General features: G+C 41.4%; 1 protein-coding gene across 1 annotated transcript in view; it reads right to left on the bottom strand.

Moving 5' to 3' along the window:
* ULK2 (unc-51 like autophagy activating kinase 2) overlaps positions 1-18,674 on the bottom strand; it is a 59,392-nt gene that overhangs the window by 7,528 nt on the left and 33,190 nt on the right. Inside the window, exons 16-21 of the mRNA XM_084650717.1 lie at positions 9,745-9,882; positions 8,181-8,326; positions 7,872-7,952; positions 1,547-1,833; positions 1,231-1,424; positions 590-699 (exon numbers count right to left, since the gene is read on the bottom strand). Of these exons, the coding sequence (XP_084506843.1) occupies positions 590-699; positions 1,231-1,424; positions 1,547-1,833; positions 7,872-7,952; positions 8,181-8,326; positions 9,745-9,882 (956 nt within the window). The remainder of the gene's footprint in view (positions 1-589; positions 700-1,230; positions 1,425-1,546; positions 1,834-7,871; positions 7,953-8,180; positions 8,327-9,744; positions 9,883-18,674) is intronic.

Raw genomic sequence — 18,674 nt, 5'->3', positions numbered from 1 at the left:
TAGACCCTATGGAAATAGATGCTATTGAAAATAAGACAAAAAGGCAGCGCAGGAGGCTGAAAAAAATAAATAAATCAGGCCTCCCTGGATAGCCCCCTGGTTTAAAAAAAAACAAACTTTGGGAATTCTAGCCATAAGGTTGATATAGCATCCTCTGTTGGCTGGCTTATGGAAGGCACAACCACTAGCCGTAGAGGATAAGACAAGCCAGCACGTTGGAAACTAATCTCCATGGGAAAAACAAGCTGGAATAAGAAGATGGAGTTGCAACAGAGGTAGTGAAAAAAACCCCAAATGAGCATACACAGTTCTGATATTTTTATCATCAGGGCAGTTCTGGGATGCTCTTATTTACAGACAGTGCCCAACTATATATGGTGCTTTATAGAGATATTCAACATACACATGCAGAAATCTTCTGAAGAGTTAATGTTTGTGTCAAAGTATTATCAGAACCATCATTAGTGTTCGTGACACAGCAACCACTCTAACCAGTGAGAATGTCCATAAAATCTCCTAAAACTGATGGAATGATAATTTGGTTGTAGGCTTTAAACTAAAATAATACCCAAATTAATCTGTTCTTTACCTGTATCCATTGGTCGCTCAGTATTGAGGCTGTCTGTGCTGCCCTGATATAACTGGCCACCAAGGATAGTCTTCGCTTGTTGATCTGACAACTTCCCAGTACTGACAGATCTACACAGAAAAGCAAATGAAAATGGAAAAATTTCTCAATGTAGTTTCCTCTGCACCTCACAACTGAGGGGGGCTTTCTGGGAGATGTTACACGTCTGATTTCAAGAATTCTCTGTAGTATCAACACTGAACTTCCTGAAATAATACAATTGTGCAAATACCCCACAGGTTAAGAGGGTATTTCAAGTTTAGCCACATTAAGTTTATCAGAATTCTGAAGTAAAAACTGGAAAGAGGCTAATGGTGGGGACTAGAACTCCAAATTTAGATGATCAAAACAAATAAAAGGGAACTTAACAGCAATACGGTGAAGCAGTCTAGGAAGTCAACACTTTTTTTTTTTTACACTGCAGGTGAGGTTTCTGTGGTACACACTAACCTCCAATGTCTCCATAACAAGAAATATCTCAAAACAAACCACAGGCTATAAATTGCATGCAACAGCACTCTGGTTTATAGAGCTGCCATGCTGTTCTGAGACAAATTATGCCTACACAATGTCTGCAGTTTGTAAACAGATATGATTTCTACCTGCCAAATAGAGCCTTGCTGTGCTGTTCTACTGCCTGTTTTTCACTTCCTTGTGTCGAGTGGAAGTGTGTGAAGTCCCTTGGGTCAGTCATGTCTTTAGACTGCAATGGGACATCCGCCGAACCCTGACGACTAACCAAGGCCAGCAAGTTTGAGGATGCTTGAGTCTTCGGTATCTTGAAAGGAGCAGTTGCCTAAACAAGCATTGAATCTGGTTAGCATACAAGCGAGTACTCTCAGTTACTGAGATAGCTGTAGGTAAATACTATATCGTAACAATGTTTTTCAGACAGAATTAAGTTTAAGTTTAACAAACCTTAGTGGGAGAGCCAATAATTGTTGGTAATGGAGTTTTAAACAGCCAGTCTGAGCTCCTAGGTGATGATCCCATATGTTTTGTAGGTGATGTTCCCAGGCTGACTGGCCTACTTGGCTGTGGAGAGTAGCTATACCCATACCCTGCATATGATGGGCATACAGGGTCTGAATGTTGCTTTCGAAGCTTCTGTTTGTTCTGGTAGATATCTGTTAGAGTTGGAGCACTCTGCAGCCTGGCTCCCATCAAGAGGGACTGCGGTGATTGAGACTGTGGTATTGGAGAACCTGTGGAGAGGCACCAAAAGGAAGTGTGATTCTGCTAGCAGTGATTTCAAAACAGCCCTACAAAAAATGAAATATTGAGCTCTGAAGTTAATCTGAAAGGACAGAGTTTTATATTGTTGTGAGATATGTTTGTTCATCAGCTGGCAGGAGGATTGGATTCAGAATGCCAACCGCCCAAACTAAAGGCTAGACATACATCGAGGAGTGATACACAACATGGTCAATAGCCCAAAGGGACAGGATTTCAAGGTGATAGCTGTACAAGCTGCTTCAGTACCTCTGGAGAGTTCAGCCATAATAAATGAAATGGTCAGCTCCAGCAGGTACTAAGTTTAATGAAAGCGTCTCCAATCATAAAAGGCAACTCATCTCATGGCTTCTGCAAAGAATGTAGATACTAGCGATGAAGTGAGCTGTGGCTCACAAAAGCTTATGCTCAAATAAATGTGTTAGTCTCTAAGGCGCCACAAGTCCTCCTTTTCTTTTAACAGGACAGGGTAATGCAAAGGGCTATTACCTGGATCATTTGTTTTCTACCCTCCACCAACGGGAATACTGCTTAAAACCCTCCATACCCCAAACAAGTCCACTCCTTGGCATGAACGTCAGGTTTTTCTTGAGCAAACCCAGACCAAGGAACTTTAGGACCCATTTGGTTAAATAATGAGCTTTGAGTAAGGAGTATTCTCTCAAAGTTGCATCCAAAAAAGGGTGCCCTTCCTAAAGGGGTATTTTCTGTCTGTGCAGCTGAAGTTCCAGATGGATTGTTAAAATGTGATGCTGTAAATTCTAAGTGTTCCTAATGGGAATGCAAGTAGTTTGTTAATATCAAGCTTCAAACTCAAAATGACCAGTTATCAATGCCATCAATTATATAGATTGAAATTTGATGGCATCCTCTTATCTTTCAGATGAGGTATTGCACCAAGTGAGGATTGTACATAATACTGAAATCTCATGGTCACAGCCTTGCAGATAACATGTACCTCTTCACAATCTTAAACAACTCTGACAGTGAAGTGCTAACAGTTTCACTTATCTTTAAGTCAAGTTGCAGAACTTTGAAAATATAGCACAGTGGTTAATTTCTTCGCTTGTTTTTCATGCTATACTGTATAGTAGCATGGCAATGTATCTGTTTCTTAAGAGGCAGCCAAATCAACAGGTTTTTTGAACTCTGGTTCTGTTTCATAAACTGGTGCTTCCAAAGGGCTATTACAGGAAGTGAGGAAGGGAACCCACCCTTCTGACTTTTTCCTATTCTGATAATCTTTTGATCATAAGTTACAAAAAAGTGATTTAAAGTGGCTTAACTCTCAATTAAAGCAGCCATAAACTGGTGCTTCCAAAACCACTCATCTTAAACCTTCTTCCAAGTTCACGCAATGAAGTGCCTGTAACTATTTAGCCAAGTCTTTTAATTACCTTATGAGGCCTACATTTACTATAGTTAAAGTGACTGCTCTACCTCACACCTTGATTTGATTCCATTCCATTAAGCAATGACTGTTTTGGAAATGTTTCAGAGTAACAGCTGTGTTAGTCTGTATTCACAAAAAGAAAAGGAGTACTTGTGGCACCTTAGAGACTAACCAATTTATTTGAGCATAAGCTTTCGTGAGCTACAGCTCACTTCATCGGATGCATACTGTGGAAACTGCAGAAGACATTATATATACACAGAGACCATGAAACAATACCTCCTCCCACCCCACTCTCCTGCTGGTAATAGCTTATCTAAAGTGATCACTCTCCTTACAATGTGTATGATAATCAAGCTGGGCAGCACAAGATCAAATCCGCACAGACACACCCCTGGAACCCTGACCTGGGATATTCTATCTACTACCTAAGATCCATAAACCTGGAAATCCTGGGCGCCCCATCATCTCAGGCATTGGCACCCTAACAGCAGGATTGTCTGGCTATGTAGACTCCCTCCTCAGGCCCTACGCTACCAGCACTCCCAGCTACCTTCGAGACACCACTGACTTCCTGAGGAAACTACAATCCATCGGTGATCTTCCTGATAATACCATCCTGGCCACTATGGATGTAGAAGCCCTCTACACCAACATTCCACACAAAGATGGACTACAAGCCGTCAAGAACACTATCCCCGATAACATCACGGCTAACCTGGTGGCTGAACTTTGTGACTTTGTCCTTACCCATAACTATTTTACATTTGGGGACAATGTATACCTTCAGATCAGCGGCACTGCTATGGGTACCCACATGGCCCCACAGTATACCAACATTTTTATGGCTGATTTAGAACAACGCTTCCTCAGCTCTCGTCCCCTAACACCCCTACTCTACTTGCGCTATATTGATGACATCTTCATCATCTGGACCCATGGAAAAGAAGCCCTTGAGGAATTCCACCATGATTTCAACAATTTCCATCCTACCATCAACCTCAGCCTGGTCCAGTCCACAAAAGAGATCCACTTCCTGGACACTACAGTGCTAATAAACAATGGTCACATAACCACCACCCTATACCAGAAACCTACTGACCGCTATTCCTACCTACATGCCTCCAGCTTTCACCCTGACCACACCACACGATCCATCGTCTACAGCCAAGCTCTGCGATACAACCGCATTTGCTCCAACCCCTCAGACAGAGACAAACACCTACAAGATCTCTATCAAGCATTCTTACAACTACAATACCCACCTGCGGAAGTGAAGAAACAGATTGATAGAGCCAGAAGAGTTCCCAGAAGTCACCTACTACAGGACAGGCTCAACAAAGAAAATAACAGAACGCCACTAGCCGTCACCTTCAGCCCCCAACTAAAACCCCTCCAACGCATTATTAAGGATCTACAACCTATCCTGAAGGATGACCCAACACTCTCACAAATCTTGGGAGACAGGCCAGTCCTTGCCTACAGACAGCCCCCCAACCTGAAGCAAATACTCACCAGCAACCACATACCACACAACAGAACCACTAACCCAGGAACCTATCCTTGCAACAAAGCCCGTTGCCAACTGTGCCCACATATCTATTCAGGGGACACCATCACAGGGCCTAATAACATCAGCCACACTATCAGAGGCTCGTTCACCTGCACATCCACCAGTGTGATATATGCCATCATGTGCCAGCAATGCCCCTCTGCCATGTACATTGGTCAAACTGGACAGTCTCTACGTAAAAGAATAAATGGACACAAATCAGACGTCAAGAATTATAACATTCATAAACCAGTCAGAGAACACTTCAATCTCTCTGGTCACGCAATTACAGACATGAAAGTCGCTATCTTAAAACAAAAAAACTTCAAATCCAGACTCCAGCGAGAAACTGCTGAATTGGAATTCATTTGCAAATTGGATACTATTAATTTAGGCTTAAATAGAGACTGGAAGTGGCTAAGTCATTATGCAAGGTAGCCTATTTCCCCTTGGTTTTCCTACCCCCTCCCCCAAAAAACGTTCTGGTTAAACTTGGATTTATGCTGGAAATGGCCCACCTTGATTATCATACACATTGTAAGGAGAGTGGTCAGTTTGGATGAGCTATTGCCAGCAGGAGAGTGAGTTTGTGGGGGGGGGGGGGGGGGGGGAAAGAGGGGGGGAGGGGTGAGAAAACCTGGATTTGTGCTGGAAATGGCCCACCTTGATTATCATACACATTGTAAGGAGAGTGATCACTTTAGATAAGCTATTACCAGCAGGAGAGTGGGGTGGGAGGAGGTATTGTTTCATGGTCTCTGTGTATATAATGTCTTCTGTAGTTTCCACAGTATGCATCCGATGAAGTGAGCTGTAGCTCACGAAAGCTTATGCTCAAATAAATTGGTCAGTCTCTAAGGTGCCACAAGTACTCCTTTTCTTTTTGTTTTGGAAATAACGTGCTTGCCCACAATTCCAGAGTGCTCATGTCCGATTCTTCCTCTGAATTCTCAGTCAACAGTTTTGATTGCCTGAAATCCCTTCACTCTTCTGCTGGAGAGTTTAGAAACTTCAAAAAAATCAGCCAATGGCTCTTTGAGACTTGGATTTCTGAATTTAAAGTTTTTAGATTCTTTTGTAAATTGCTCTCTCTCCTTTGTTGACCGAAACTACTAGTTAATTACACAAGCTCTACATACATGCTTACATTTCAATTCCTTGGAAATGGTGGTGGTATTTCATTTTATCTCTGGGCAGCCATGATTTCCATGGCTTCTGAATTTGAATACCCATTTAAATGGGTAAGACAGATAATTACCATTAAAAATACCAGAATCTTTTAATATTAAGAAATGGTACAAGTTAAACATGAAAAGGACTTAAGCAGATCATTAATAAGAGGTAAAAGAATGTAAATACTCAAGAGGCTATAAAAAGAGAAGAACTGAGTTGTAGCAGGGTACTTGTTTAAGTGAATTTGTTGCTGGCACTAAATGAACAGTCCTATAAACCCCTATTTAAGTCAAGAACAGATACATGTACAACTTGAAAGTGGCTTAATCATATTCTGGAGGGATCATCTTTTGAACCAAGAGAATATTTCAGTCTGCAGACCTAGTCACATTCCTTGATCTCTGTGGAGACTGCTAATATGAATACTAATGTGCTAGTTATTTTTGTGACATGGAAGCACCGTGGACACGGAACTCATTTCACACAGGCCAGACAGTTGTCAGATATTAAAAAATGTTTGGCTACTAGCTACATTTGTCTTAGAAGTGAAAGAGTTCATTACCGGCGGCAGTTTTGGGAAACAAGTTTCAAGTAAACAAAAAAAATTCAACAGCATATCTTAACATTTAAACATCTTACCTATAGCATAACAGATTTAGATTAAATCTCAGGAAAAACTTCCTATCTTGCTCCTTCACTGGAAGTTTTCAAGAAGAGGCCGGATAGCCATCTTTCTTGGATGGTTTAGACAATAAATCCTGCATCTTGGCAGGGGGTTAGACTAGATCAGGGGTTCTCAACCTTTTTCTTTCCGAGGCCCCCCCAACATGCTATAAAAACTCCACGGCCCACCTGTGCCACAACAACTGGTTTTCTGCATACAAAAGCCAGGGCAATTGCTTGGGGCCACAAGGGCCCACACAAAGCTACGTTGCTTAGTCTTCAGCTTCAGCCTCAGGTGGCGGGGTTCCGGGCCCCAGGCTTCAGCCTATGTGGTCAGGCTTTGGCTCTCTGCCCTGGGCCCCAGCAAGTCTAACACTGGCCCTGCTTGGTGGACCCTCTGAAACCTGCTCACGGTCCCTGAGGGGGCCCTGGACCCCTGGTTGAGAACCGCTGGACTAGATGACCCTTGTGGTCCCTTCTAACTCTATGGTTCTAATTCAATGTAAGATACCTAACATTTTAGATAGTTCAGACATAAGTGCCCCATGAGCAGGAGAGATATGGACCAACACTGGTGGCAAAGTCACTATTTAAACCTCAGTTAGAAATGGTGTAGTTTGTTCTTCTGAGCAATTCTTCTGTATCCCTCGAGGCTAGTGGAAGGACCCATCTTAAATAGTATCAAATAAAGCATCATGAAGTCCTATTTCCTCCTTCCTCAGTTTGCTGCCTGCATGCCCTAATGATTTATGATGAATTAAGTTTATTGAATGCCTATAGCAAAACTAATGTCAGATACTGGTCGGTTCCCTGAGGGAATGAGGATGGGAATGTTGAACACAGACAGTGATATTTCTTGCTGCCATTTCTCATGACATGCTGATCACAACCACATTTCGAGAAGTACTTTACTGTTACTGATTATATTCTAAGTTCATTTCCATCCTTGGTAAATAACATGCAGGGGACCAGAATAAAGAGCTGTCCTTTAATATTGTGAACTACAGAGACTAGTCAATTCCTTATGGTCTTGTGGACGGACCACAGGGATGGAGATTGTAGTATTTAGAAAAGGTACCTAGGTCACCAAACTTACCATGTAACCTTCGGTAAGCCACTTGGGGGTAATGGAAGCACAGAAAGGCTATCTGTAAAGTGGGACTAAAATCCAACTTCATCCAGTGCTTTCAGGTCTATAGTGAAATGGAACTTGGCCTAATGCCACTCACCTGAGGCATTTCTACTCCTTGATTCATGCCCTTGAGGTTGACCACAGCAACAGTGCCCAAGCTGCTCAGGTATGGTTCCAACTAAGCAAATTAAAAGCAAGAATAAAAGTTTACATTTCTACCTTACTGATGAAGGAAGAACAACAGTATGAGAACAATAGATTGCAGGCTTCTTTTAAACAATCACTTAACATGAGCCACTTTTGCAAATGAAATCTAAATAGACAAGATTTGAATTTACCAGATACTCTCATGTCAAAGTTATTCCTGATATACCTCCCCTCATTATCTACTGATTTGTGAGCTTACCTAATGGCGAAGGAGAATACGGTCTTGAAGACCCTGTGGACAGCCTGCGTCCAACACCGTGCGCAGTGTCTGCTGGTACTGGTGAACAGGAGCCTATCTTCAGAAAGCCCATAGGGCTGGTATTAGACCGTCTCACCACTGCAGATCTAAAAAGATCAAACCCAAAACAAACTCATGACATTTTAGGGAAGCATATGAAATTGATGCTTATCCAAATAGGATTTTAAATGAGCCTTAAACTGAACCCTCTACACCAAACAAGCAGCATTTTATATCCTTTGGTCACAAAGTGGAATCACAACTTTTGACGCTGCTGTAATATATTACAAATTAGAAGTCATTTACCACAAATGTTCCCAACCTTTGGACAGCTCATTTTACCAGTTCAGACCCTAGTTGTAATAGCCTGTGCAATTAAGCCCATAATAGAGCATGGACCCCTGTGAACTCCCATTGCTGCATGCACAATTGAGTGGGAAAGCAGGCAACAGCAACAGACTCCAACACAAATGCTGATCATTAAGGCAGGAAAAGGGAGCTTAGAATATACCCAACAGAGGAGTGAAGTACTGGACCTGGTATGCGGATCAGCTGTTGGGAACAAGTTATTAAAAACAAAGTAAGGCCCTTGCCAAACTGCAGTAGTATAGCCTCAAAATTAGAAATCTTGAAAAGTCCAGATAACTGTGATTTTTTTGTTTTTAAAAAGAAAACTAGGTTGCAAGTTATCTGTCTCTTGAACCTAAGGTTCTGGCTCCAGTGGGTACCGAAATAAGATAAATGGGCTGGGAGGCTGGGGATCCCATCCTCACATTGCAAATAGTCCTTACGCATGTGGTGGGGTTAATCAGCCAACAAGAAGCAGAGCAATCTGTTGTCAGAGGACCAGAAAGGAAGAAGCTGAGAAGGGAAGGCCAGAGACCTATCTTGTTAAAGGTACCTTACTCAAAGAGCAGTAATGTAGTAAACCTTTTGAAAGGGGGGCAGTTTCTGTCCCAGTCCCAAGGCTCTATAGAATACTGTACAGGATAAAGAGTGAAAGTCTGGGAGTGGGCCAGGAAGCAGCAAGTCTAGTTTGCCAGAAGAGCTTTTTATTATTATGAAGCACTAATTAACAACTCACATACCATAATCTGTCCCTTGATGTTCTAATAAAACAATGCATGCATTCATTAACGTGTGAAATAAGAACAGAAGAACTTATTACTGACATTTCAGTGCATGTCATAATAGAATATACAAAGAAGGACAAGAGAGCAAGAATTCATCCTTTTATTTCCTTGGGCAACATTTTAGAGTGGAAAAACCAAGTTTATTATAGGGTTTCTCTACTTCTCTTTTTCTGAAAAACTCACTACATTGCCAGCCATCTAACTGCAGATTGTGATGAACTAATATGTTGTACTCATTGTAAAGTCTGTTTTGAATTATTCCGTGCAAAACATTTAAACTCTTCATCTAATTCAGCTTACACAAAAGTAACTCTGGCAGTAATTTACTATGCAACAAGACATCTTTCAGTGTATAAACACAAATGAAGGCCAAGAGAAAAAGAATAACTCACCTAGGTGATCCATGGGGGTTTGACACAGGGCTGGCAGTAGATGTGAGATTCTGCTCTATACGCTGATAATTCCGTAACTGAGTGGGAACCGGAATAGGTGCCGTTTCGCTGCGTGGGGACACTGAAGGCTGACATTGTCTGAAGTTGGAAGGTATTGAGAGAGGAAATGACTCCTGGTAAGTGGGTCTCTCGCTAATTTGAACCATTGTCCGATTTAAAGAAAATCCCAGAAACAGGCAAACAAACTCCCGTTTTGAAGAGCACGTAGACAACACAGTCTGCAGTTTATCCAAGTTTGGCTCAATCACTTATAAAGCAAGATCAAGACCAGTTTGCCACTAATGGGCTTTTCTTACACTGGCCTTTTGCGTGCAGAGAACTGCAACGCTAACTGGTAGAATCAATCATGCAGCACAGTCTGCGAATCAGCAGAACTCCATTCCTCCCAGTCAGACTCCTCTGTTCACTACCTTTCAAAACAAAGTGGTTCTAGGAAAACCCACTGTGTAAAGAACAGGAAGTCCAAGAGCAAAACTGACGGGAATGTTTACAAAAGCTACTAAGGCACAATCAGAGATTTCCCAAGAGACATTGAGAATTCATAAAAAGAAAACATGTTATGTAACCAACTCCTACGTGCACAAAATGACCAGAACACCACACCTGAACACTGAACCATTTCATCAAGCTGCAGACAAGTCTTATGTACTTCAGCTAATAAGAGTCAGTGACTTATGTCTCAAAGTTAGTTTTGATAAGTGGATCAACTTTCTCCATGATAAGAATTTAACTAGCTATCACCACTTTCAAGTAAAAGCATAACTTAAGCACAGTTTCCAATTAACAGATCCCTCCAAGGAAGATCTCTGGTCCCTCATACACACTACCAACTTCAGAGAGAGAAAAAAATCATTAGAAAGATTTAAATCAAACCATTTTTACAAGCATTGTGTGATTGATACTTAATTTCAATTGTTTTCTAATTTATAATGCATTTGTTTATATTAAAAATTGATTCATAGCTTTTCTTCTATCCAGTACGAAGGTAATTTGTGAATACACAATATAAAACCTGTTCAAGTTTGTTTTGTCTTTTTAAAATAAAATCCAGTGAGATTTGTCTGTCCTCTTTAAGGTCTTCTTTTCTGTCTTAGATGCCTTATCCCTTCTGTCTCCCATGGCTCTCTCATGCTTCCCCTTGGATAACTATTGTGTAAAACATATCAGCCTGTATTAGGTTTTCTGCTTCAGCAGACGAAGACAAACTACCTAAATGCACCAAATTTTGTGTAGCATCTTGACGGATGTCCTCTATTCCCAAAAAAAACAATGCTTTCATGCTGACGAAGGAAGCACTGGTGGTTCTAGACTAACAAATCTCACACTTTGCTGAATTTTACTAACAGCAAACCAAACCACAGTACAGGAGAAAACATAGGGTTATTCAGCTGTTGGGGAAATTGATACATATATGCCGAACATAACAGTATTTTTCTAGAATGTACTTCCTTTGGCTAACTCTGTTGCCAAAGCAATGCTCGTACTCTTTTCCGATATTCGTTTCTCACCTTTATAAACTGAAATCCCTCTGCAGATTTTACATACCAAGAAACTGAAAATCCAGCAGATTACCTCACATACGGTACTAGTCCTGTGTCCCATAAGGCTCATAACATTTCTTTCCAGAAGCCAGCTACAGACGACTGAATGACAAACTCCACACAGATACTGAAGATTGGGAAAAAGGACCACCTCAGTGTAACCCCAAAAAAGCAGACTATACGGACCAACTCTTCTAATCTTGGCCTTAACCCCCAGGGTACCTTCATGATGATGTCCCAAAAATCAGCCTCAGCCTACCTCACCCCTAAAGCGGCAGAAGAGAACCCTTGCTAGAAACTAGCCTGTGGGCTGTGGTGGGAGCAACAGGGCATATTTGGCGTTGGACCCACAAAGGAACTTTAGAGAAGATAGTGAGAAAAGAAAGAACGCAACAGTGAGAAGCAAAAGGAAGGGGGGGGGAGTAGCAAACAGAGGAACAGAATCGAAGGCAAACTGGAAGGAGGAAAGGACATCTGTGCACTCCTGTGTGTAAGCTAACTCTAGTCAGACAGCAAGGGTCCACCTGAACTAGTCACTTTCAAAAGAACTTGAACTATTTTCATCTTCCAGATGAACCTTCTGTTCCCTCCCTCCACAGTTAGAATTGAGCTATTCCACCATGCATGTTCTGGTCTAATGAAATGCTCCTCCAAGGAGCTGCAGAAAACCACTGGAAGACAGACTCAGTCATGGAGCAGAGGAGCAGCCAGTCAGCATAACAGAAAGCTGAGAGCCGCAAGCAGGCAGAAGTGCCAAGTCATCAATTATTCAGAAAAAAATTCACTCTCTCAGGAGAAGGAAGTGGCAGACAGAAGTTGACCAAAAGCAACAATTTTTCCTACCCACCTTGCTAAAGCTGAAGGAAATGAGTAGTCACTGCAACCACGGCCTGGCTTTGGTTCTATTGAAAGCTGGATTCTTGATATTATTTTGAAACAGCTGCATTCATTACTTTGCCATTCCATTATATGAAATATTCCTTCCTTATACAGCACTGAATTCCCATTCACTAACCCTTTTAAGGATCTCATGACTTGCTTTACTCTAACACAGTGAGGCAAAACAAATGGATAAAACTGTTGTGAAAATACCTCCTAACATAACATGATCTACAACTCCCCTGGGGATGGTGCTTCCTTAATGATAGAGAGCAGTGCCTAATCTTGCTGCTATTCAGTGACTAGATACTGTTGTTAATTCAGGAGTTGTGAGCACATTTGAGCAGATAATACTCTGTCAACAGTTTTCTGGCAGTCTCAGGCTGCAGAACTCCAGCTCACATTTATAGAAGTTTCTCAGCTTTGCAACAATTAAGATATTCTGCACCTCATCTGCTGCAGTGGTGAATCTGCCAAAAGATAGTAATGAAACCACAGCTTTAGGGGTCACATGCTGAATGGAAGGGCCTAAAGCTTCTGTGCATAGAGGGCAGGCTGTGTACACAGAATCTGTACAAAGGCATCCAGTGGCATGGTGGGGGAATGAAGCAGATGCCCCACATCTAAATTCCAAGAGCAGGGGGAGCAGCAGTTACTATATCAGTAGCAGGGGTGGCAGCTATGCAGATGCTTCAGGTCGTGCTGCTGGGTTGGGTGAAGTTCTCTCCTCACCTGACCCCACTCCCTCTTAGTTATGTGCAAAGCTCATTTACTTAGACTTTGTACAGCAAGTTCTTCATTTTGCCCTGAAAAAAGTGAGTTGCCCCTTTTTCATCTCCTGAATATTAACTATAAAGTCATTTAAAGTCAACATTGTGACCTATTTCCCTGCTCCTCATTTCGTTGAAGAAACATACAGCTATTCTTGGAGGGCAGTGGAAGCCTCCACCCAAAGTCCAACTCTGGGTATGATTCATACAGTTACACAGTTTAGTAAAATTAAATTAACCAGTCAATCAGAAAAAAATCATTTCTCCATGGAGCTTAATTATACCTGATGAAAAATTTGTAACTAACTGTAAATTAATATTTCCCAGCTTGAAAAACAAAATTGCATTGTAGTTTAAACTGTATAAAACCGAAGTATCTTGACCATCAATAATATACACACACTACTTTTTCAACAAACTACATCCAAAGCAGCTCAATATTCTTAACCCTGTTTGGCTGTTAGGTCACCTGATACCAGGTCACCTATAGTAACCAGACTTAATAATTCAAAATTTGATTAAGCAGTAATTAAAAAATCTGTATTAGGAATACCAAACACCTGTTCCTAGCCAGCACAAATAAGTGGCTCTCTGACATTACCAATGTGGAAATGCACCTAAAATACTTTTCGTAACTTCAATTAACATTGACTTTAATTTAGAGCATAAAGAGACTTTCAGACTATACTTACAGTATTTTGCATACAAAACAACTCAGACCTAAAAGGCATTCAAAAATCAGCTATTCTGTTTCTCTGCCCTTAATAGGCATAAGCTTCACCTTTTATATTTAACAGCCCATATGTTAGCAGATTTTGCAAACTGCTCTGTGATCAGCACAAAGTGATAAGTTTATCTTCTTATGACAAGCCTTTCTAAACAAAACAAATGCAATATCATCTTCCTGTAACATTAGCATAAGCCAAGGAAACAGTCATTATCTGCAGTCGCTATTTGGATAATCATCCCACTTTTTCCCTTGTAACAAAAATAGGATTATGAAATGTATTATTTCATCAAATGACAAATTAAATTCTTCTGTTTAGGTACTGATAGAAGCATGGGTACACATGACGTTTTCCAAATGTCACCAAGTCAAAAAAAAATGAATTGCTATTTGTCATCATCATCTGACAAGCTGTACCCAGAACTTTGTCTTCAGTTACAAAGTGTTTTGAACATTTAAGTCTGGTATATTGCAAAGCAGAATTCCACATACAGAAAAAGGGACTGTAAACCATTCTCTTTGCAGATAGCTATTCAACACACACAGTTCCAAGATACTGAAGGATGTTGGTGGATCACTAACAATTAAAAACTCTATGTCGAGTATGTCTGAAAACGAGTATGTCTGAAAAGCCAATGTGCTAGCAGTGTACCAGACACACAAGGTGGGTGAGGAAATACCTTTTATTGGACAAACTTCTGTTGGTGAAAGAGACGAGCTTTCAAGCTACAGAGTTCTTCCTCTCATTTCTGTGTAGTTCGAAAGCTCATCCCTTTCACCACCAGAAACTGGTCCTCACCCACTTTGTGTCTCATATCCTGGGACCAGCACTGCACACATCAGTGTACCAGTTTATCAACATTTAACTGCAGCAGCCTTACTTTTTTATAGCTCAATAGCTGCTTTTAATGGCCAGAATCCCTAACTGGAGGTCAGTGTGGTTTACCACATAATGCTAATCAGACATGTCGACCCCTTTTCTGGAGGGCTGTGCCTGGACACCTAATGCTGCTGCTGACATTCAGAATTAATCAAAAAGCCAAACACAAATCCTTTCTTTCCTCAAGGAACTTCTGTTGGAGGAGAAGGTATTTGTGGGAGTTCTGTTGGAGGAGAAGGTATTTGTGTTTGTTTGGTTTTGTATTGGTAGTATCTGTATGTGTAGAGGCTTGTAGGGGCTTTGTGCTGGGAGAGAAGCTGAGCCCTGATTAGGGGGCGGGGCTTCACTGACTAGGGGTCCTATAAAGGTAGCAGCCAGTCAGGCAGCGGCACAGACAGCTGCAGTGGCACAGGAGCTAGCAAACAGAGCTGTAAACAGGGGAGTTTGAGTGGGAGTTTGAAAGGGGAGTTTGTCTTGTGGTGCTTGTGTGGGGTTTGGTTTTGCTGTGGGTGGTGGTGTTTTGGTGTGGTTTGTGTTTCCCAGATTAACAGGATTTAGGTGGGAAGGCTATGACAGATTCAGAGGTGGCAGTGGGAGTGACCCATGTAGTAGATGACACAATGAAGATGACTGGATGTGGAAGCTGTGGTATGTACATGATCCTGGAGGGGGCACCTGGTAAGAGTTTTGTCTGCATGAAATGCCGTCTGATAGAGCTGATGGAGGAAAAGATCAGAGGTTTGGAGATGCAGGTGGAAAGTCTGGTAGAGTTTAGGAAGGGGTTTAAGCAGATTATGGAGCAAAGACATGAGGTATCTGAAGGGAAAAGCTCAGACTTGCAGATGGAAGCAGGACTAGGGAATTCTGAGGGGAGACTGGGTGAGGAAAGTGGTCAGTGGAAGCATGTGACTAAAAACTAGGCAGAGGAAAAGACGGGCTAGTGAAGGAGAAATAGAGCTTCAGAATAGGTTTGCAGAGTTGGAAAATGAAGAAGGGGCTCAGCAGGTAGTCACTGAAGGTGACAGGGCAAGGAAGAAGAGAAGAGCGGTTAGTCCTATAGGAAAAGGGGAAGAGTTAATGGAGATTACACCAAATATGAGCCCCAGGAGGATACAGGATGGGTTAAAAAGGATTACAAGGAAGAATGGGAATGGAAAAAACTTGCAGCCAGAGGGAACAGGGGATAGACTGGAGAATAGCACCGTCACTAGGAAAAGGCAGGTCTATGTGATTGGGGACTCTTTACTGAGAAGAATAGATAGGCCTGTAACCAGAGCTGATCCAGAAAATAGGAGGGTGTGCTGTCTTCCAGGTGCTAAGATACGGGATGTAGACCTGAGGTTGAAAAGGATTCTAAAGGGAGCGGGAAAGAATCCCCTAATTATCCTTCATGTGGGAACAAATGATACGGCTAGATTCTCGCTGGAAAGTATTAAGGGAGACTATGCTAGGCTGGGGAGGATGCTTAAGGAAATTGAGGCTCAGGTGATCTTTAGTGGGATTCTGCCTGTTCCTAGAGAAGGGCAACAAAGGTGTGACAAGATTATGACTATCAATAGATGGCTTAGGCAGTGGTGCTATAAGGAGGGCTTTGGGATGTATGGCCATTGGGAGGCATTCATGGATAGAGGACAGTTCTCTCAGGATGGACTTCATCTGAGTAGGGAAGGAAATAGACTTCTAGGATGGAGGCTGGCACAACTGATTAAGAGAGCTTTAAACTAGGAATTTGGGGGAGATGGTTGGGAGATGTCCAGGTAATCTCCACGCCAGAATTTAGCATAGAGTGGAAAGAAAATGAAGTAAGAGTGGATACAGCTGTAGGTAGGAGGAAGGGCAGTGTAGATACAAGTCTAATAGGTTATACTGGTAGTAAAATAACTGTGCCTAATAGGGTACAGAATGTGAGTGAGGCCAAACAGCAAAAATTAAGATGTTTGTACACTAATGCAAGGAGCCTAGGTAACAAAATGGAGGAACTAGAGTTACTGGTGCAGGAAGTGAAACCAGATATTATAGGTATAACAGAGACCTGGTGGAATAGTAGTCATGACTGGGCTACAGGTATTGAAGGGTATGTGCTGTTTAGGAAAAACCGAAATAAAGGTAAAGGTGGTGGAGTAGAACTGTATATCAATGATGAGATAGAATGTAAAGAAATAAGAAGCGATGAAATGGATATGACTGAGTCTGTCTGGGCAACAATTAAATTGGGGAAGAAAACTATTAGAGCCTCCCCTGGGATAGTGCTTGGGGTGTGCTATAGACCGCCGGGATCTAATTTGGATATGGATAGAGCCCTTTTTAATGTTTTTAATAAAGTAAATACTAATGGAAACTGTGTGATCATGGGAGACTTTAACTTCCCAGATATAGACTGGAGGACGAGTGCTAGTAATAATAATAGGGCTCAGATTTTCCTAGATGCGATAGCTGATGGATTCCTTCAGCAAGTAGTTGCTGAACCGACTAGAGGGGATGCCATTTTAGATTTGGTCTTGGTGAGTAATGAGGACCTCATAGAGGAAATGGTTGTAGGGGATAATCTTGGCTCAAGTGATCATGAGCTAATTCAGTTCAAATTGAATGGAAGGATTAACAAAAATAAATCTGCAACTAGGGTTTTTGATTTCAAAAGGGCTGACTTTCAAAAATTAAGGAAATTAGTTAGGGAAGTGGATTGGACTGAAGAATTTATGGGTTTAAAGGTAGAGGAGGCCTGGGATTATTTTAAATTAAAGCTGCAGAAGCTATCGGAAGCCTGCATCCCGAGAAAGGGGAAAAAATTCATAGGCAGGAGTTGTAGACCAAGCTGGATGAGCAAGCATCTTAGAGAGGTAATTAAGAAAAAGCAGAAAGCATATAGGGAGTGGAAGAAGGGAGGGATCAGTAAGGAAAGCTACCTTATTGAGGTCAGAATATGTAGGGATAAAGTGAGACAGGCTAAAAGTCAAGTAGAGTTGGACCTTGCAAAGGGAATTAAAACCAATAGTAAAAGGTTCTATAGTCATATAAATAGGAAGAAAACAAAGAGAAAAAGTGGGACCGCTAAAAACTGAGGATGGAGTGGAGGTCAAGGATAATCTAGGCATGGCCCAATATCTAAACAAATACTTTGCCTCAGTCTTTAATAAGACTAAAGAGGATCTTAGGGATAATGGTAGCATGATAAATGGGAATGAGGATATGGAGGTAGACATCACCATATCTGAGGTAGAAGCGAAACTCAAACAGCTTAATGGGACTAAATCGGGGGGCCCAGATAATCTTCATCCAAGAATATTAAAAGAATTGGCACAAGAAATTGCAAGCCCATTAGCAAGAATTTTTAATGAATCTGTAAACTCAGGGGTTGTACCGTATGATTGGAGAATTGCTAACATAGTTCCTATTTTTAAGAAAGGGAAAAAAAGTGATCCAAGTAATTATAGGCCTGTTAGTTTGACATCTGTAGTATGCAAGGTCTTGGAAAAAATTTTGAAGGAGAAGGTAGTTAAGGACATTGAAGTCAATGGTAAATGGGACAAAATACAACATGGTTTTACAAAAGGTAGATCGTGCCAAACCAACCTGATCTCCTTCTTTGAGAGAGTAACAGATTTTTTAGATAAAGGAAACGCAGTGGATCTAATTTACTTAGATTTTAGTAAAGCGTTTGATACTGTGCCACATGGGGAATTATTAGTTAAATTGGATAAGATGGGCATCAATAGGAAAATTGAAAGGTGGATAGGGAATTGGTTAAAGGGGAGACTACAACGGGTCCTACTGAAAGGTGAACTGTCAAGTTGGAGGGAGGTTACCAGTGGAGTTCCTCAAGGATCAGTTTTGGGACCAATCTTATTTAATCTTTTTATTACTGACCTGGGCACAAAAAGTGGGAGTGTGCTAATAAAGTATGCAGATGATACAAAGCTGGGAGGTATTGCTAATTTAGAGAAGGACAGGGATACCCTACAGGAGGATCTGGATGACCTTGTAAACTGGAGTAATAGGAATAGGATGAAATTTAATAGTGAGAAGTGTAAGGTCATGCATTTAGGGATTAATAACAAGAATTTTAGTTATAAGCT

Source organism: Lepidochelys olivacea (genome assembly GCF_965140295.1).
Source record: "Lepidochelys olivacea isolate rLepOli2 genome assembly, chromosome: 17".
In the NCBI taxonomy this organism is placed as follows: Eukaryota; Metazoa; Chordata; order Testudines; family Cheloniidae; genus Lepidochelys; species Lepidochelys olivacea.
The sequence above is the reverse complement of the archived record's forward strand: the minus strand, read 5'-3'. Positions and strand labels throughout refer to the sequence as shown.